Source organism: Piliocolobus tephrosceles, chromosome X, assembly GCF_002776525.5.
Source record: "Piliocolobus tephrosceles isolate RC106 chromosome X, ASM277652v3, whole genome shotgun sequence".
NCBI classification, from domain to species: domain Eukaryota; kingdom Metazoa; phylum Chordata; class Mammalia; order Primates; family Cercopithecidae; genus Piliocolobus; species Piliocolobus tephrosceles.
The window spans coordinates 21,967,136-21,988,594 of record NC_045455.1 but is presented as its reverse complement, the minus strand read 5'-3'; the positions used below and the strand labels follow the sequence as shown (position 1 = coordinate 21,988,594).

The window sequence follows — 21,459 nt, the reverse complement described above, 5'->3', positions numbered from 1 at the left end:
CCACCTCAGCCACCCAAAGTGCTGGGGTTATAGGCATGAGCCACTGCCTAGACTTTTTATTTTTAAATTTTTAGTAGAGATAGGGATCTCACTATGTTGTGTAGGCTGGTCTCAAACTCCTGGGTTCAAGCCATTCTCCCTCCTCAGGCTCCCAAAGCTCTGGAGTTACAGGTGTGAGCCACTATGCCTGGTGCATGTTAATTATTATCATTTAAATGGTTCCTAATGGATGATGACCATTTTGATTTTTTTTTTTTTTTTTTTTTACTGGATCTCAAAATATTTGAATAAGTTCTTTCTGTCCTCTGCAATATTACTATTTTTTCCTTTTATAACTAATAAATAATTTGTACCTAGATAATTTTAGATTATGTAAATGTCCCATCAAACTTTCATTGACTGGTTTTAGCTTCCATTGAAAATGTTTTCTAACCCCATCATTCTTTATCTGAGAGCTTTTTCCTTCTTCCCCCGTTTATGTCTCAGTAAGGATTAGTGGATTCTTTTGTTATTCAGTGGGTTAGAATTCATTGCTGTCATGATTTATTTGGATGCTTCTATTATCACAGACTCATCTAGTGGGACCTTGTCAAGCTGGGTCCTCTGTTCTTTGGGCTCATCTTCTTGATTCCTTGAATGTTTCCTGATCTTATGGTATCTCATGGCCCCTCTTGTACTTTTTCTGCCCCAGCCTTGGAATCATCTATTTCTTCAAGAAGCCCTGGTTCCTTTTAGAGAATAATGGTATTGGAAACCAAGATCTGGGCACCAGCTCTCACCTACTGGTGTGTCATTGCTTTTGGGGCCTCTCTGTGGATAAAGCTAGGGATTGTGTGTGTGTATATGTGTGTGTGTGTGCGTGCACGCACATGTGCACACATGTTAATTTTTCTCTTTCTCTGTCTCTGTATATTCATCTCTCTCTGTCTGTATATAGCTATATGTATTTTAAAGGTAAGTTTAAGCCAAACCCACGGAGGTAGGAGTCTACTTAAGCACGGATGTGTAATTCTGGGTATATGTCTCTTCTTTTCTCTTGTTGACAGGTGGCTCAATCCCTTGTTTAAGATAGGCCATAAACGGAGATTAGAGGAAGATGATATGTATTCAGTACTGCCAGAAGACCGCTCACAGCACCTTGGAGACGAGTTGCAAGGGTAAGTGGGAGGCAGTAAAGTGGGCATTAAGGAAGCATGGGTGTCTGTGTGTGGGGAGTGGGTTTTGCCTTCCTGAATCGTGTCTGGAGCCTCTGTATACCCTTGAGGTGAATGTTTGTCACCTTCCTCAGGCTGCCCCTAGGCTCAGCCTACCATGGTGGCCTGGGGGAGACTCCTGAACTTCTGGATTCCTGAACTTAACTTGGGTACCCCTGCAATGTGTACTCCAATCTTACGGGGCATTGAAAGCCCACCATTTAACTGCAGGCAGAAGCCACCAGGCAATGGGTTCCCCATGGGAAGGGCCTCTGTAAAGGTTGGGGGAGCCAGCATCAAAGGCCCGAGCTGCCTGAGGTCTGTCCCTGGAGGTGGAAGTGGTGTGGCTGGAGGAGGTTGTGCGGCTTATCTGTGCTATGATGGGTCTTCAGTCCAGCAAAGCTTGGCAGTAACTTGTTTCCCCAGACTTCCCCTCAAAGCCTGTTTTTCTGATGCTACAGATTCTATACCACACATACCCTTCAGGAGCCCTGGGATCAATTAGCAGCATTTATGAAATAGTCACAAAATGCCCTGTCTTAAATCCCTACCTGTCACTCTGCCACCTCCCCTGTTTTATATTGTGGCAGGGTACACTGTTATTTACAAAGCTTTTTCCTCATTGTAGGTTCTGGGATAAAGAAGTTTTAAGAGCTGAGAATGACGCACAGAAGCCTTCTTTAACAAGAGCAATCATAAAGTGTTACTGGAAATCTTATTTAGTTTTGGGAATTTTTACATTAATTGAGGTAAAAGCTTTTACATAATGTGAATTGTTTTTTGGGACACATAGAGTAAACGTGCTCGGCATTGATGGTGCTGTAATGGATGGGGGAACAGAAGGGAGAAGTGGCCAGATGGGGTTTGAAGGTATTTTAAGGTCTAAGGATTAAACGTGTCTAGGAAGCATTAGGTAGTTAGTTCAGTGAGCGTATTTATCCGAGTGAATACTTACGTGACTAAAGCTTAAGGTCATTATTGTTTTTCTTGTAACCAATTAAAATGCTGTGTCATGGAAGAAGAGCATTTTATTCTATAGTAGGACAATGTTGGTGCTCAGTAAATATTTTAAATGCTGAGTCACTCCTGATCCAAAGAGGATCCTACAGCCTCGAGGAGCGCGTGCCCTGTGGTTTGGAGGAAGTGATTTTTGATCAGAGCCCAGAATAATGTAAGACACTTTACAGGTGCTCAACAAATAATTGTTCACCAAGCCAAATCTGATAAATGCTCTCCTGGAGAGGTATTGTCACCTCTCCCCTCTCAGGGAAACAGAGCTGAGGGCCTTGCACGTGGGCTGGCGGTGGTGGCCCAGAGGCTGGAGCTGGTTGAAGCATCCAAGAGCTACCCCCTCCCAATGGGCCCAGGTGCTGGGAGCCAAAACCCCCTCTGGGAAGAAGGTCTGAGGACTGTGCATCCCAGGGGATTCATCACACCTGTCCGTCTTCTTTGTTGTCGGAGTGGATTGCCGGTTGGAAGGTAGAGTCTTGGTGCCTGGCCCTGCAGAGAGTGTATAAATGGACATTCCATGAAAAATCAAAGGCAGAAAGCCGGAAGGGCAATGACCTCCATTACCCTGAAGGGCCTCTATCGAGATCCTGCAGCCAGACAGTGCTCTGCCTAGGCACACTGCCAGGTAGCCCGTCTGTTCTGGTCTGCAGCCTGCGAGAGGGGATGCGGAGGGTCCTGCTTGGTGACTTGTGTCCTCTGTGCTACCGTAGGGATGTCAGTGGTCCATGAAAGTAAGAGGGCCGGATGTTGCTATTGCTACAAAAGGGTGGCTTTAAATGCAGGATGGGGAGTGGTCACGGTGCATTTTTTGGGAATGAGGTGGGGGGGGTTGGTTTGTATGTGGGGGGTGTAGCTCCTGTTGAACATGCCTTTTGTTGTGGAGGGCTTGGTGGGCAGTGGGAGGCAGGTAGGTGCGCTCTGCCCTACACCAGAGGAATCTGTCAGACAACGAGACTGGACGGTCCTGGGAGATGGATGGTCTTATTGGTGACAAAGATGTGTTGGCCAGGGTGCCAGATGGTGAATGCCACCTTTGAGAGGGTACCCACCCTGCCTGCATGCCGCTGTGGCTTTGTGGAGGATGGGGTGGACATGTAGAATAACCGGTGGCACTGACTTGAGGGTGGAAGAGGGTGTAGGAGCCCCTCAGGTTCTCCCAGCCCCTCTTCAACCTGTGCCAGGGTGTCCCAGCGACGGTGTTTCCCCATGGCCCCAATCAATCGCAGCTGGAAAGAAACAGAATGACGAGTTGCTGTCAATGTGGCCAGTGTGTGTGGGATTTCCTGGCCCAGTTTGGCTGTGCAACCTCACTGAAGTTGTCTGGTAACCGTGGAGCCTCCGTTAAGTGCCTGAGGCTCACCCCAGGTGTCTGGTTAGGTGTAGTAGGAATGAATGGCCTCACATAGGTTTCGAGGCAGGCCTCCCTCAGCTACTTCCATTTCTCTAGTTTCCCTTTGTTACCAGCTGCTTATGAAATTGAAAACAGGATGATCTAGAATGAACTGAGCTTGTCATGCTCAGGACTGTCCGTGCTGTCATGGGCTGCCAGCCACTTGGGCTGGGGTCTGTAACCCACAGATGGTGACTAGACTACAGTGAGATTTGGGTAAGCTTTTGGGAGAAGCAGGCACAGAAGTAGAGGCTGTAGAAATGTGAATTTCTCCTGAGACTTGAGGACAGGCCCCACTCTGGTGCTGGGAGCAGGGTCATCCTTACTGCTGGTGGGCATGTGGGAAGGGGCCCAGATCGAGGAGAGCTTAATACAGGTACAGTTGGTGGAGAGCTGGTCTTTCTTTTAGCAGGGTGGTTGTTGGGCAGTCATGGCAGAAGAGTAGGGAGTGGAGGACCTGGCAAATATGGGGGCTCATGCTCAGTACTGCTTAGCAGCAGCAGTGCTAGTAGAAGCAGCAGCAGGATTAGTAGTGGTTGGTACTCAGTAGCAGTAGCAGCAGCAGTGCTAGTAGCAGTAGTTGTAATAATAGTGACAATGAATACTTGAAAAATAGTATGTACCAGGAACTGCTATGAATTCTCTTTTCTTTTCTTTTTCTTTTTATTTTCCTTTCCTTTCCTTTTCCTTTTCCTTTCCGTTTCTTTTTTTTTTTTTTTTTTAGTTTGGGTTTCACTCTGTTGCCAGGCTGGAATGCAGTGGTGCTATCTTGGCTCACTGCACCTTGGCCTACTGGGCTCAAGCAATCCTCCCGAGTAGCTGGGATCACAAGTGTGTACCACCATGCCTGGTTAATTTTTGTATTTTTTGTTTCACTATATTGCCCAGGTTGGTCTTGGACTCGTGCGCTCAAATGATCCTCCCACCTTGGCCTCTCAAAGTGCTGGGATTACAGGCAGGAATCACCATGCTCAGTCAGAAGACATTCTTTTACCCCTACTTTCGGGAAGAGGACACTGGGTGCCATGTAGTTATATAATGTGCCCAGGGCCACACAAAGTGTAAATGACAGAGCCCAGATTCAGTCTCAGGCACGCTGACTTAGAACCCTAACCATCTCCAGACTGTCGTAAAGGTGTCTTGAGAACTCTGTCTTCAGTGTCTCTAGCACATGCTTCTTGAACTTGGCCTAGGGATAAGTCTGATGCTAAGAGCTCCCTGGAGCAGTGGGGCATGGCTGTGGGAAATGAGATTGGGGATTATAAATCACCCTAGGTTCCTAGGTCTCCTGGGGCCGGAAAGTCAGGTGACATGCTAGAGAGTTGCTGGGGTGCTGGGCAGGTCAGAGCACCAAGGTACATTCAGGTTGACCAGGAACCCTTTTTTTTTTTAATGTTTTTCTTTGAGGCGGGGTCTCTGTCACTCAGGCTGGAATGCAGTGGTGTGATCTCAGCTCACTGCAACCACCATCTCCCTGGGCTCAAGCGGTCCTCCTACCTCAGCCTCCTGAGTAGCTGTAACTATAGGCATGCACCACGCCTGGCTTATTTTTTGTATTTTTAGTAGAGATGAAGTTTTACCATGTTGTCCAGGCTGGTCTAGAACTCCTGAGCTCAAGCCATCGACCCACCTTGCCCTCCCAAAGTAGTGGGATTATAGGCGCAAGCCACCATGCCTGGCTGACCAAGAACCCTTTAGAAACCTGTCTCCCACTGAGTACCATCCTCCAAACGTATGAGGCGTGGCAGCCCTGCTGAACCAAGTTCATCAACATCCGTGCTGTTAAGACGCCATTCCCAGTTGTCTCCTCCTCAGACAGACGAGGGGGAAGTTTGTGGTCTTGCATGGTCACGACATTGACTCATGGTCTGGGCAGATGTCAAGTTCCCTGTTTTTACTTATCAAAGGCTCTGGGTTTCCTGCATAGCAATGATAGCTCTGCAGTTTTAGAAGCCTTTGGCCTGAATCGTGAAGTGGGTGTGCAGTTTGCTTGGCAAGGATGAAGACCCCAGATCAGCCACTAGTATGGGGACAGGTCTTCTGTCCTGGTATCTGAACTCTCCCACTAGCAAGGTGGGCCCCAGGTATTGGGGCGGCAGGCTAAGGTGTTAAGATGGACCCATACAGTGCTGGCGGCAGGCACCTCTCATATAAAGTGGAGCCTGGGCTTTTCACAGGAGAGCACTTGTTGGTCCTGTATTTACACCAATGTCTTGGTGGTTTATGGTATAAAATTAGACAGTAGTCAGTTATTTTTTAGATGATCATGGTGACTCGTGGATGATGCTCATTTTAACTTTGTGTCTTTAATATAATAACTGGTAGAACTTTTAGTTCTGACGCAGTAAAGTTCAGGGAGCTAAAGCTCTTCCCAGTTCAACTTGAAATAATCCTTGGATTTTTTTTTTTTCTTCTTGTCCTTCTGGCAGTGAAAACAGCCTGAATTCTAGTATAAATACTCTTGTTTTCCCAGACTTGCCTATTGACACTGGGCTGTTTTGGAGAAGTTGGAAATAATTTCTTAAGATGAAGGTAGTGAGTGTAACATCTCAAAAGCATTTCAGATGCTGTTTTGGGTTTTCAATCATTAAAGCTATTTATTGACCAGGCATGGTGGCTTATGCCTGTAATCCCAGCATTTTGGCATGCGAAGGGATGATTATTTGAACCCAGGAGTTCCCGGCTTTAGTGAGCTATGATTGCACCACTGCACTCCAGCATGGGTGACAAAGCAAGACCTTGTCTCTAAAAAAGAAAATTAGGCCAGGTGCAGTGGCTCATGCCTGTAATCCCAGCACTTTGGGTGGCCAAAACGGGTGGATCACAAGGTCAGGAGTTAGAGACCAGCCTGACCAACCTGGTGAAACCCCATCTCTATTAAAAATATAAAAATTAACTGGGTATGGTGGTGGGCGCCTGTAATCCCAGCTACTCAGGAGGCTGAAGCAGGAGAATTGCTTGAACCTGGGAGGTGGAGGTTGCAGTGAGCTGAGATCATGCCACTGCACTTCAGCCTGGGTGACAGAGCAAGACTGTCTCAGAAAAAGAAAAAAAAAATTATGGAGTTAGAACAAATGTTAGTTTCACAACTGATTTTATGAAGATGCTTTTTCATTTTTTGGTCTTGTACCTGTGCTGCTTGTGGATCTTCATATTTTAGATAGTGGGAGCTCTAAACTCAACCTAGCGTTTTGTAAAAAGCTTCTGTGATGACATTCGGGCCTTTTTTAACCCACTTATGCCAGAGGTTGCCAATTTTTGTGCGTGTGTGTGTGTGTGAAAAATCAGACCTTGGTGATGACCTTGAGTAGTAGAATATAAATAACTCCCACAAGCTTAGTGTTCCAATAATGGAATGCTAGGCACAAATGGGTTAATTCCTCTGGTTACAGAACAACTGTGCTGTGGATCCATAACTCCCTAGCCATATACTCTTAACTAAGCAGAATGCAATCAGGGCCTTCCCTGGGTACTAATGGTGGCACTAACAGAAAGAGGGATGGTGACACCAGTTTGCGGGGAGTCTTTGAGTTTGGAATTTCAAATACAAGTGAGATTAGGAATGATTATCAGAGTTAAGGAATGATTATAATGCCCAGAGAAATAAGTACTAGTCTAATGGTGAACTGGTGAACACGGTGCTCTTACATGCAAATGCTAATTAGAACAGAACAGCCTGCAAATTTCCAGCACATCTGTCCCCTGTGTGCACCTCCATGGAGACTGTGGTGGGAACTGAGCAAGTATCCACCCACTTAGAGCCTGCAGTGGGGCAGGAGGAAGGAGGAGCTTGGGAATCCTCTGTGTGGGCCAAACCACGACACAGGCAGCTTCTCCATTTGTATCTATGCTGCTTGTTGGTCTTTGTATTTTAAATAGTTGAAAACTATCTAAATGTGTCTCTGAGAAATGAGGTGTTTTTTTTTTCCTGAGACGGAGTCCCACTCTGTCGCCAGGCTGGAGTGCAGTGGCACGATCTCGGCACACTGCAGCCTCCTGGGTTCAAGTGATTCTCCTGCCTCAGCCTTCTGAGTAGCTGGGATTACAGGCATCTGCCACCACACCCTGGTAATTTTTGTATTTTTAGTAGGGATGGGGCCAGGCTGGTCTCAAACTCCTGACCTCAAGTGATCCACCTGCCTTGGCCTCCCAAAGTGCTGAGATTACAGGTGTGAGCCACCGTGCCCGGTCGCATGTGTACTTTTTAATTGAAGAAACCATGTTGCTTGTCCTTCACAGATTCCCAGGGTCTAGACTGGGCTCATTGCAAATCCCTCCTACCCCTCTTGTGACCCTCTGCATCCCTGCATGCTGTATCATTTAACATGTCCATCTGATACCAGAAGTTAGTAGTTAGATCTAGAAGCTTGATGTGATTCAGGTTTTATTTTCCCCCCTCCTCCTTTTGGCAGGAGTACTTTGTAGGTGGGGGTGTGTGCCACCTGGCACTTCGAGATACCTCGCTTAGGTCTGGTTGTGTGTGTGTGATATTTGGAGCCATTCATGATCATTGCTTAAGATCCATTAATTTGTTAGGAGTTTGCAAAGTAGTGATATTCCAGTTCCTCATTTATTAGCTGAAATACTTGCATAAAGAGAAACTTTGCCACTGTCAACTCTTTGATACCCTGAGTTACAGTATACTTACGGGAAAGGCAGGAGAAATGATTAATTTTGTTACTTTTTTTTTAAAAACCGATTTTCCAAATAATGAGTGATTCTCTAGCATTTTCCTCTGGAGTTAATGGGTTTTTTTGTTATTGCTTGTTCTGTTTATTTTGATGAGTATGATTGTGAGCTCATGGATTTAAACAGTTCTGCTGTGCTGTTCATTATAGTTATTATCCCTGTGCCACACTTTGGCTCTCTTTGGCTAGTGGGAGTCTGTTGAAGTCGGGCTCTGAGTCTTTTGCATGTATACTATTAGTCTTTGCTAGCTTCCTCATTTTCTGGTATGACAAGATGTTTTAGGCTCCCTGAACAGTTTTTGCCCCAGCTGTGGAATCAACCATGTTTCCTAGCAGCTTTAACTCCTTTTATGTTTATATTTAATTTGTTTATATTTAAAGATAAACACATCATGCCTTTATGTGGGTATTTCCAAATCCGATTCAGGACACTGGTGTTTTTACTTCATCGCTTTGCTCTTACATCTGTATCTCTTTTCTCCCTTCATCTGTTCTTTTTTCTCACTAGCCTAATCCCAGCCCTTGATATCAACATACTTACTCATTTATTTTATCTTACAGTATCAATACCATTACCCATAATATGATTTCTGAAAATAAATTAAATTTTTTTCTTTGCAGTTTACGTTGTCCTTAGGGTAGATAATAATGTGCAGGGACTATCTTTTCAAACTATTTTTTTAAAAAAGTCAAACAAACTAGTTAAACTATTTTGTTTAAAGTTAAAAAAACAAATTATGATTCATCCTTTTGTTTGCTAGGTACAGTCTTTACTGAACATTGAATTTTCCCTGCTCTGCAGAATGGAAGGTCTTAGTTTCATCACTGAAATCTCAGCATCCTTTTTTCCTAAGGGGTTTTCTTGGAAGCCTGACATTTGGCAGCAGCTCTGATTAAAAGCCCTTTGTGATCTTAAAAGTTCTTCAGGGTCAGGCGCAGTGGCTTATGCCTGTAATCCCAGCACTTTGGGAGGCCAAGGCAGGCAGATCATGAGGTCACAAGTTGGAGACCAGCCTGGCCAATATGGTGAAACCCCGTCTCTACTAAAAAAATACAAAAATTAGTTGGGTGGGGTGGCACACACCTGTAGTCCCAGCTACTCAGGAGGCTGAGGCAGGAGAATGGCGTGAACCTGGGAGGCGGAGGTTGCGGTAAGCTGAGACTGCACCACTGCACTCTAGCCTGGACAATAATAGTGACACTCCGTCTCAAAAAAGTTCTTCACAGCGGTTCTCCAGCCCCTCCAGACTCAGACATAGAGACAGTGCAGGACAGGAGAATAGTGATGTGTACAGGCATTGGTTTCTACACTCCAGAATCTTCCAGGGATGGGGAACTCAGGCCCCACCCTGATCAATTGGCCCTAAATCTCAGGGATGGGTCCTGGGCGTCAGTGAGCTTGTAAGTTTCCCAGGTGATTCTAACATGCAGTCAGGACTGCACTGATTCAGAGAGGACTTCAGGTATATCTGGAGTCTTAATGGTTATTATTTACCCAGATTCACTTTTTTTCTTCCTTATCTCTGGATCTTTCTCAACCCTACTTTTGTCCCCTGTTCCCCCATTTCTTTCTTTCTTTTTTATTTTTTTCCTGAGATGGAGTCTTGTGCTGTTCCCCAGGCTGGAGTGCAATGGTGCCATCTCAGCTCACTGCAACCTCACCTCTTGGATTCAAGTGATTCTCCTGCCTCAGCCTCCCCAGTAGCAGGGATTACAGGTGCGAGCCACCATGCCCAGCTAATTTTTGTATTTTTAGTAGAGATGGGGTTTCACCATGTTGGCCAGGCTGGTCTTGAACTCCTGACCTCAAGTGGTCTGCCCACCTTGGCCCCCCAAAGTGCTGGGATTACAGGCGAGAGCCACTGCGCCCTGCTGTATTTCCCCATGTCTAAAACAAACTGCTTACTCATTTTTCCACAGCTCACTCTTCTGCTTGTATTTTTCACTCAAACATGTTCTTCTTTGGTAGCTTGTTTCTATTTCTTGTGTTTTCTTTCCTTCCCATGCAATCAGGTGTGGTGCAGTTGGGCAAGGAATATCTGAAGTGCATCGGGGAGCAGGAGCGTGGAGGCCGCATGCCCGCTGGGCCTAGACATGTAATGTGTCACTGCAAGAAAGTAAGGGATGGGGCTCAAATGTCAGGAGGCTGAGTACCAAATACTCTATTGAGAAATATCTGCCTTCAAGTACTCTGGGACTCCGGTAGAACCTGAAGTAAAAAACACCGAAGTATCCTACTGAACTCTTAAAATCTCCGTGGTGTCACAGTTGAGGAGAATTCCTGTGAAGGAGTAAGGACTGTATTCTTAGCTTGTTTGTGAAAAGACTCTTCACCAGGTCGTAGGTTGGTTGGTCTCTAAGATGGAGAATTTATGTGAGTTACTTTTGACCTTGGTACTGATATTTAGAAAGTTTAAATTTGGTTAGTTATAATTTTGATAATGAGTATTTTCCCAGTTGTTTTGTTTCTTATTAATTGAGGGTTAAGATATGGGATGGAGAGGTCGTGGAAAGGCATGGACCAAAAACCAGCATTACTCACCAGTGAGCCCGTTGACTTGACTGGATTATTAAATGCCGTCCCTCGGCAGGGAAATCTGGACAATTAGGTGGTCGTGACCTGCCTGCCTTTTGCATTCTCTTTTGCTGGGTTTATTGCATCTGTTATTTCCTCTGGGGGCCATCCGTCTTGCCGTTTGAATTGTACTCACCCTAGGCTGAAATGGAGAAGTGTGTTAACAGGTAACAGTGACTCCCAGGGACCGTGAGAAGTTTCAGGAACATTTAGAAACGCAAAGAGTTAGCACTGAGCTTCTGGCTGATAGCCCAGGTGTGTCTGCTGCGGCCCTGGTTCCCCTTGGCACTCCTGAGCTGGGGCTGCCCATGTGTACAGTTTGGTCTTCTTGCTAATTTTTTTTTTTTATTATACTTTAAGTTCTAGGGTACATGTGCACAACATGCAGGTTTGTTACATATGTATACATGCGCCTTCTTGCTTTTTGATGTAAACTTCCAGATTTTCATCTCAGTAAAGTCTACACAGTCCGTGTTATGACCCATTGTACTGGGGACTCTTCCATAAACTCTTAGTGCCTCTTGAATGATTGGGCATGCTGGAAATGTAACAGTGAGCCTCTGCATTCTTGATATCTGATCATCTTATTCATAATTCTTCAACTAAATGGTATTTTCTGATTTCTGTATCATAGGGGAAAACTTCCATGACCTCCTGGAAGGCAACGTGGTTGGTGAAGTCTGTGAGTTTGTGTGTGTGTGTGTCTGTGTGTGTATGCATACTAGGACAGGAGTGTTGAGATTTAATATCATGGCCCATTTGAGGAATGGGAATGTCTTCTGTAAATATCCTGATCCAGCGCTAGTTGTTTGGGATGGAAGTGTGTGTTAATTTTGTTTTTGTTTCTTATTGATTCTTCTTCCCTCACTTATGATAGACAAAAAACAGCTATCAGTAGCAAATCTGTCAGGTGTTTATTATGTCTTTGTTAAGAAGGAGAGATTGCTTAAAAGGAAAAGTTGTTTTTCAAAGTCAAGGTCTTAAAAGATTTTCAACCTTTTGCATTTTGTCTTCTGAGAAGTCAGGAGGAAATGATGTCAAAGGCCTACATGTTTACCTTTGGTGACCTGGATTTGCAATGAGTGTTTGGTTCTCCTTGATGGGGGAAAAGGGTCCCTTACAAGGGTTTCTAGAGGGAGGAAGTAGATTATGGGGTGAAGTGCTCATTTGGCAGGGAGGGTAAAGGAAAGCTCCTTTGCTTACCTCAAACCATGGCTCAAGCTGTATTCTGCTGTTTCTTTGCCTTAGTCTTGGAGGTTAACATTGCATTCCCTATGTCTTGTTCCCAGCTCATTGGTGTGGGGTTTTAATTTTGCCTTGGGGAATAGATGATTATTAATATTACTTCAAAACCAGGATCTTCAAAGTATGACCGATTAGAGAACTACTGATGACATTACCTTTGAGGTCAATTTCTGGTGTGTTTAATTTTTGACTCTGCACTACCTGAGCCAAAGTGGCGGTTCTTCTGGGCAAATCTAGGCTTGTAGGGGGCAGAAACATTGAAGCAATGTCCTGTGGGTCCAAGAGCCTGGAATCCTCCCAAGCCTGGCTCTTTTCCCCACTCCAATTGAAGCTGGACTTGGTTGTCTTAGATCTATTGACACGTGGAGTTTGGATTGGGAACAATTGGAGAGTCTGATTTTCTGATCTGGGTTTGTGCCATTATCTCCGTTCATAAAGGCTCTTAACAGTGAAGAAGGTCGCAAGAGTGGTGGCCTCCCATACACGAGCCTTCTCAACTTTCCTGTGGGCTGGGATGTCAAGAGTTAGAGGAAGTGGGGTGAGAGCTGGGGTGTCCATTTGTAAGCAAATTCCTTATTTCTCTTTGGTCACTTGTTTTCTTATTCACCTTAGGCCAAGACTTAATTTGGTAGTTTGCCAAGTGTGCTTTAAAGCACTGTTTGTCATACTGAGCACCTACAGTGTACCAAGCACAATGTACTAAAACTTTATTGACTTTGAAATTAGAATTTTGATTTCAGGTTAAAACTCCTATCAGCTTGTCTTAAAGAAGAAAACAGTTCTCCTTTTCTTTTAGATTAGTGATGAATGTTGCACTTTGAAAATATAAAAGTAAAACTTGTGTTAAGAAAAAATGAGTCTGGGTGCGGTGGCGCACATCTGTAATCCCAGCACTTTGGGAGGCTGAGGTGGGAGGATCACTTGAGCCTAGGAGTTTTAAGACCAGCCTGGGCAACATAGTGAGACCCTGTCTTGACAGAAAAAAAAGAAAAAAGCTCTACATGATGATGTGCACTTGTAGTCCTAGCTACTTGGGAGGCTGAGGCGTGAGGATTGCTTGAGTCAGGGATTTCGAGGCTGCTGGGAGCTAGGATTGTGCCACTTTACTCCAGGATGGGTGACAGAGCGAGCAACATCTGAAAAAAGAAAAAGAAGAAATGGTGTGGTCTTGATGTCTAATTAAAGGCTTTTTTTTCCTTCTTTTAGGAAAGTGCCAAAGTAATCCAGCCCATATTTTTGGGAAAAATTATTAATTATTTTGAAAATTACGATCCCATGGATTCTGTGGCTTTGAACACAGCGTACGCCTATGCCACGGTGCTGACTGTTTGCACGCTCATTTTGGCTATACTGCATCACTTATATTTTTATCACGTTCAGTGTGCTGGGATGAGGTTACGAATAGCCATGTGCCATATGGTTTATCGGAAGGTAAGTGACATTCAGCATTAAACGTGTACCTCACCTGAAGCATCAGAAGCATTCTGGGAAAGTTTTATGTAAATTAAATACTGCATAAATAGCCACTGCCCTCCAGCCTGGGTGACAGAGCAAGACCCTGTCTCTAAAAAAAGAAAAAAGAAGAAAACTTCTGTAAATAGAATCATTTACACCTTACTAGAGAAGCTTGCTATTTGCATCAGGCCAATGTTTTTTTCTTTATGCAAAATTTTCCAGTGTATAATGAAAGTTTTCTACTGCTGTCAGGGCACGGCTGCCTTTGATAACAGGCTGTTGCAGAATACTAAATTTATAATGAAATCTAATTAAAAATATCAAATTGGTTTTCAGTGTTTCTTTGCCTCAATCTCATAGTTGTATTTATGGAAATTTTTGTTGTTGTTCATTAAAACCTTCACTTACATCACAGTTGTATTAAGAAGTGAACTTCAGTGAAATTGGATCTATGAAATTAAATCTAGGAGAAAAGAATATATTTGAGAAAGAGAATTCTTGTATTTTTTAAATGAACCATTTAGTCATATTCCATATAATTTTCTTAACTGAAGAAAAATGTAAATGGAATCCATTTCAGATACAGGCTTTCTTTATATTCTAAATCTAGTTGTGGTTGTTTTTAATGGTATTTAAGAAAATAGTTGGATGTTTGGGATAACACTTTGAATTTTTGATTGTTTTTCACAATTTTGGGGAGAACTTACAGTGTTTCTGTTTTCTGGTTGGTTTTCATTCACAGTAAGTTTTTACATTAAACAGTTGTCCCTTGGTATTCGTATGGGATTGGTTATAGGACCTCTTGAGGATACAAAAAATCGGAGGATGCTTAAGTCCTTGATATAAAGTGGCATAGTATTTGCATATAACTTATTCATACCCTCCCATATATGGCATTTTATTTATTTATTTTAAATAATTTCATCTTTTTTAGATTCAGGGGTAGAGGTGCATGTTTTTTCCACGGGTGTATGGTGTGATGCTGAGGTTTGGGGTATGGATGCTCCCATCTCCCAGGCCGTGAATGTGGTACCTAATAGGTAGTTTTTCAGCCCTTGCTGCATTCCCTCTCTCCCCACTCTTGTAGTCTGCGGTGTCTTTGTTCTCATCTTTATGTCCGTCTGTACCCAATGATTACCTGCCACTTATAAGTGAGAACATCTGGGCCGGGCGCGATGGCTCAAGCCTGTAATCCCAGCACTTTGGGAGGCCGAGACGGGCGGATCACGAGGTCAGGAGATCCAGACCATCCTGGCTAACACGGTGAAACCCCGTCTCTACTAAAAAAATACAAAAAACTAGCCGGGCGAGGTGGTGGGCACCTGTAGTCCCAGCTACTCGGGAGGCTGAGGCAGGAGAATAGCGTAAACCCGGGAGGTGGAGCTTGCAGTGAGCTGAGATCCGGTCACTGCACTCCAGCCTGGGCGACAGAGCGAAACTAAGTCTCAAAAAAAAAAAAAAAAAAAAAAAATAAGTGAGAACATCTGGTATTTGGTTTTCTGTTCTGGTGTTAATTCGCTTAGGATAATGGTCTCCAGCTGCATCCATGTGGCTGCAAAGGACAAGATTTTTTTTTTTTTTAAATGGATGCACTCCCATGTACTTTAAATCATCTTGGCTTACTTATAATACCTAATACAATGTAAATATACATTATATAATGTACAATATACAATGTACATTGGGTACAGTTATATAATGTACATTGTACATTATATAATTGTACATTGTAAATTGTATATTATATAATTGTTCATTATGTAATGTAAATATACATTATATTAGGTATTATAAATAAATGTTTAGGGAATAGTGACAAGAAAAAAATCTGTGAGTGTTCTGTACAGACACAATCACCTGTTTTGTTTCCCCCAAATATTTTCAACCCCAGGTTGGTTGAGTCCAGGGAAGCAGAACCCACACATACAGAAGGCTGACTGTATTTTCTTTCCCATCAGGGCAGTAATAATGATAAGACCTGATTTGATATTTTCTTATTTTATTTGTGCTTTTGTATTGAGATATGCCATATATTATACCATAGTTTGCCCTGGTCTTGCCTGTTATAGAAGGAGCAGGATTTCTGGTTGCTTTACAAAGCAGTTGCCGTAGAGATGCTAGTGTCAAGAGCTAAAGAACTTGTCATTAAATCAGTCCTGAATATCTCTTTGTCCTGGGCCATTTTTTTAAGCCATTAAAAAAAATTTTTTTAAACCAAGTCTTGCTGTCACCCAGGCTGGAGTGCAGTGGTGCAACCTCTGCTCACTGCAACCTCCACCTCCCGGGTTCAAGCGATTCTCCTGCCTCAGCCTGCCAAGTAGCTGGGATTACAGACATGTGTCGCCACGCCCAGGTAATTTTTGTGTTTTTAGTAGAGATGGGATTTCACCATGTTGGCCAGGCTGGTCTTGAACTCCTGACCTCGCGATTTGCCCGTCTTGGCCTCCCAAAGTGCTGGGATTACAGGTGTGAGACACCGCACCCAGCTCATTTAAATTTAAAGTATTCTTCTTTAACCTCGTCGTCACTTATCCAGAGCGTCCATAAGGTGTCCTCCCCAAGTCTTCCTTTGACATGGGTGAATTGATCTTGTAATTCTGTGCATCCTGGAGGCCTCGTGTCTTAGTGTCTTTGGTACAGTGTAACAGGTTTGCCGGGATTCCTGATGTGTGATGTGAAAATGATAACAAGGCTTGTACACACTAGTCAAGGGGTCTTCATCACCACCACCACCACCACCACCATCACCACCATCACCACCATCACCAGCATCATCAGCAGCACTATCATCTGTGTTTTTCTCCTGTACTCTCTTCTGCCATTTAGGAGAAGAATACTGAGGTTTTTCTATAAATTAGCTAGTTTTTTGTCTTTCAAGATCATACTTCTAATAAATTCATAAAAATTTTCACTAACACTCCACTTGCAAACTTTAAAAACACCCTACATGAAGTCCGGTTTGAGGTAGTGGTTCAGTAAAACACAGCTCTTTGTAGAAGTGAGATATTGTTCACCTGTTTTTCTTGCTCTTTTCCACTAACGCTTTGGAAATAGCCTTTGGGAAATCTGATCTAACTCAACAAATTTGCTTACCTGCATGTAAACATCTCCCAAAGGTATTAATTTACCAGTTTGATTATCTTAGAAGTATTGTCTCTTTACAAAGTCAAAAATTGCTTGGGTTAAACCATAAGACTTAACCTGAAATCCCAGAAATGTGGGAAAGACGAATATCCTCATGTCCTGTCTTGTATGTGGAAACATGCCCAGGTGAAGAAATAAGACACTTCCTCCTCACCTGTGGGCTGCTTCCTTGGGCCAGAGACTGGCTCTGCAGCAGGGCTCTGAAAGGTCCCTCTGCAATGCTGCAGTTTCCACTGAGGCCCCACATCCTAATTCCTGGTCTGGCAGAAATCAGGTTGGGTGTTGCAAATGGAATGACTGCGGAGCCCATCGTCGTCATTTAGTGTTGAATGATCTTGTGGGATGTCTGCAAATGACTTGTCATTTATTTACTTTTTCACAGCTTTGGTAAAATTACTTTAGGCTTTTTCATCATTATTTTTTTTCTTACTGTAGTAGAATATGCATAATACAAAATTGACCATTTTAACTCTTTTTAAGTGTACAATAGTTCATTGTCATTAAGTACATTCACATCACTGTGCCTCCCAACCCCACCATCCATCGACAGAATTTGTTCATCTTCCTGGGTGGAAACTCTGTACCCAGTAGGCGCTGATTCTCCACTCCCCCTTCTCCACGGTTACCACCCTGCTGCTTCCAGCTCCATGAATTTGATGACTCTAGGTATTTCATAGAAGTAGAATCCTATGGTATTTGTTACTTTGTGCCTGGCTCACTTCATGGAGCATAAGGTCTTCAGGGATTATCTGTGCTGTATTGTATGCCAGAATTTAATTCCTTTGAAAGGGTGAATAATATTCCATTACTTGGATATGCCACATTTTGTTTGTCCATCCATCTGCCACTGGACATTTGGGTTATTTCTGCCTTGTAGCTATTGTGAACATTGCTGCTATGAACACCAATGTACAGTTATCTCTTTGAGTCCTTGCTTTTTGTTTTCATTTATTTTTATTTTTGAGACGGAGTCTTACTCTGTCTCCCCAGCAGGAGTGCAGTGGCATGATCTTGGCTCACTACAACCTTTGCCTCCTGGGTTCAAGCGATTCTCCTGCCTCAGCCTCCTAAGTAGCTGGGACTACAGGCACCTGGCACCATGCCAGGCTAATTTTTGTATTTTTACTAGAGACAGAGTTTCACCATGTTGGCCAGACTGATCTCAAACTACTGACCTCGCGATCTGCTCACCTCGGCCTCCCAGAGTGCTGGGATTACAGGCGTGAGCCATCGTACCTGGCTGAGTCCTTGATTTTAATACACTGGAGTATATATTTAGAAGTGGGGTTGCTGGGTTATGTGGTAATTCTATGTTTAATTTTTTGAGGAACTACCATATTGTTTTTCACAGTGGCCACACCATTTTACATTCCCACTTATTCTTTAATAATTTGTCTGTTTAACTTGAGAACTAAATGAGGTGTTTATATGAATCATGACTAGCTTTAATTTGGATTGATGGCTCCAAGGGTGGTCTGTTGAAATGGTTCATGGTGGTTTGTTCAGGTTCCTTGTGTTATTTCTTATAACTTTTACCAAATAAAGAGACTGTGTAGCACAGGCTGTATTTTAAGTGAGATCAACAGATTGACATTAAGAATACGGGCTCCTCATGGCAATAGTACTTGCTCATGTTAGAATGTCATCAGTCACAAGTCATAATTATTTTACATTAAATTAAAAGAATTTACATTTCTTTTAATCCTGTCATTTGAGAGCCCTCTCCTTTTGACCATTTCTTTCTTGTTCTTTTTTTTTTGAGACAAGGTCTCTCTATGTTGCCCAGACCAGTCTCAAACTCCTGGGCTCAAGAGATCCTCCTGCCTTGGCCTCCCAAAGTACTAGGATTACAGGTGTGAGCCATCACACCTGGCTTTATTTTTTTTGTTTGAGATGGAGTCATACTCTGTCGCCCGGGCTACAGCACAGTGGCATGATCTTAGCTCAGTGCAACCTCCACCTCCCGGGTTCAAGTGATACCCATGCCTCAGCTTCCCAGGTAGCTGGGATTACAGGCATGGTGGTGCATTTTTAGCAGAGATGGAGTTTCACCATTTTGGCCAGGCTGGTTGCAAACTCCAAACCTCAGGTGATCTGCCTGTGTTGACTTCTTAAAGTGCTGGGATTACAGGTGTGAGCCACTGTGCATGGCCTTGATCTTTTCCTTCTCTTTTCTGGCATTGCTGCAGGTCAGGTATATTTTTAGGTCAGTGGTCAGAGCAGCAGACAGCCTCTGCCACAGACTGAGTGGGAAGTAGAAAGCGCCCTCCCATGATGCATAGAGAGGCTGGGCTTGTGCACCTTTCCCAAGTCATGTCTGCCACCCTATGCAATAAGTAGAACCTGAAGTAAAAAAATAAATGCACCATCGTGTGCCGATGGTGAGAAGATTGCAGCCCCCTGTAGCTCTCCAGCTGCATCCCAGTCTTCCTGCCCTGTCTCCCTCTGGGTTTTCTCAGTGGATGTAGAAAGACAATTGATAGAAAATTTTGTCAGCATCTGAGCCATACAATGTTGTGGTTATAGTTTTAAAACAGAACTTTTGTTTTTATTTAAAGCTAATTTTATTTCACTTTAGACTCTATATTGCTTTATATTTAGACTGAATAGTATGAAATTACAGTATTCAGGGCCAGGTGCATTGGCTCACACCTGTAATCCCAGCACTTTGGGAGGCTGAGGTGGGTGGCTCACTTGAGGCTAGGAGTTCGAGAGCAGCCTGACCAACATGGTGAAACCGTGTCTCTACTAAAAATATAAAATTTAGCTTGGCATGGTCATGCACACCTGTGAGCCCATCTACTCGGGAGGCTGAGGCACAAGAATTGCTTGAACCCAGGAGGCGGAGGTTGTAGTGAGCTGAGATCCATGCCACTGCACTCCAGCGGGGGTGACATAGCAAGACTCTTCTTTAAAAAAAAGAAATTACATATATTCAACTCCTTTGGGCCTTTTTACAAAACTAGCAATTTCATATGGTTCAAACTAACCTTTTGTCTATTAATCTGTAGATAGGTTTCCTTTCTGAGGATTCGTAGGGAGCCTCTTGAGAGTGTTGTCAAAGTGAAACTGCGTGGTGTGTGTGGAGGTAGATTTATCTCCCTGGACACATGTGATACTCTGGTTGGACTTCCTCTTCTAATGTTGTTTTCTAAGTTTCTGACAAAATTAGAATGAAGCAGTAGTGCTTCTTACATTGTCTATAATACATTAAAATGTTTGCTTCAAAAACTCCCCCCCCCCATTTTTTGGTTTTACTTCCGATGTGAACTTGAATTGTACCTGGGCATTTTGTGAGACGTTAATCTCATCAAGGGACAATTTGTCAGTCTTCTAGTTTGCTAGGGAATAGCTTAAGAGGAGCCAAGTTAACTTTCCGTAGCTTGGAGTTTGAGCTAAGAAAGCAAGTTAAGGAGGGAAGACTTGTTTTGTTTGGATTTTTCCAAGAGGAAATTGCTGCTGCTGAAGATTTAGGAGTGTCAGATGCGTCCCATCATCTGATAATTCTATTTGCCTCACTGGGGTGTGGGTACAACCTGGAAGAAAATGCTTTAGCTCAGTGGTTCCTCAAACTGTTCTCTGTTGTATTCATGAGGGGAAATACTCAAAATAACACTGGTGTCTGGACTCTTCCCCTAAACATTCGGAATTAATTGCTATAGAGAAATTTTAAAAGCTCCTATGTGATACTAATAGGCCTCAAATGCGTGTTCAACTTAATTTTACGCTTTATAACTAAGACCTTCCAGTTCACAGAGATAGCATATGGGTTGCGGGTTTAATCCCCCTCACTAGTGAATAACTCCTTCGGACTTGTAGGTATAAATCTCAAGCATGGTACCTGCTCATCAGCCTGAGTGTCCTAACATCTGGTCTGGGAATCTCATATGCAGGAGAGCCCAGGTGCTGAGTCAGGTGTCCAGGCCCTTTGCAGAAGACTCCATGAAGTCTGCTAGTGGCAGATTGGCAAGGGTAGAGATTGAGTGTGGACTCTGAGAGCTATCACGGACTCAGAGCAGTCAGACCTGAGTTCACATCTCAATGTTGCCATTTTCTAAGCTGTAAAATCTTAGAGAAGTGCATTCACTTTTCAGAGCCAGTTTCCTGATAACAACTTGTTGAAGACTATTTCCCCCACTGAATTAAGTTGGAGAAAATGTTGTAGATTAAATGGCCATTTGTGTGTGAATCTGTTTCTGGATCTTCTTTTCTGTTTTGTTGATCTATATTTTCTTTTGTTTTACTTTAATAGTCAGGTGGATAGAATCTATTCTTCATAGCAAATTGTCTTAATTACTATAGCTTTATAAATCAAATACTGAAAGTTACCCAACCTGTTTTTTTTTTTTTTATGATTGTTTTTGCTATTGTAAGTCTCTTGCATTTTCATATTGCCTTCAGAATCAGCTTTTCAAGTTTTACAGGAAACTGTTGGGTTATGCACTGGAATTTTGTTAAATTTATAGACTTAGAGAGAGTGGGCATCTTAACATTATTTAGATTTGCAGTCTAAGAAAATGGTGTATTTACCTTTTCCTCAGTTATCTAGATCTTTATAAATTTCTTTCTTTTTTCTTTTTTTTCTGAAGTAGAGATGGAGTCTCACTGTGTTGCCCAGGATGATCTTGAACTCCTGAACTCAATTGATTCTCCTGTTTCGTCGTGCCAAAGTGTTGGGATTACCGGCATGAGCCACTGACTCCAAGCCCTAGATCTTTAACTCTCCTTGTAATTATTAGGATAGAGATCTTAAAGATC

General features: G+C 43.2%; 1 protein-coding gene across 1 annotated transcript in view; it reads left to right on the top strand.

Annotated features, from left to right (window-relative positions):
- Nucleotides 1–21,459, top strand: part of ABCC4 (ATP binding cassette subfamily C member 4) — a 285,679-nt gene that overhangs the window by 55,226 nt on the left and 208,994 nt on the right. Inside the window, exons 2-4 of the mRNA XM_023218080.3 lie at nucleotides 1,047–1,157; nucleotides 1,822–1,942; nucleotides 13,309–13,533. Of these exons, the coding sequence (XP_023073848.1) occupies nucleotides 1,047–1,157; nucleotides 1,822–1,942; nucleotides 13,309–13,533 (457 nt within the window). The remainder of the gene's footprint in view (nucleotides 1–1,046; nucleotides 1,158–1,821; nucleotides 1,943–13,308; nucleotides 13,534–21,459) is intronic.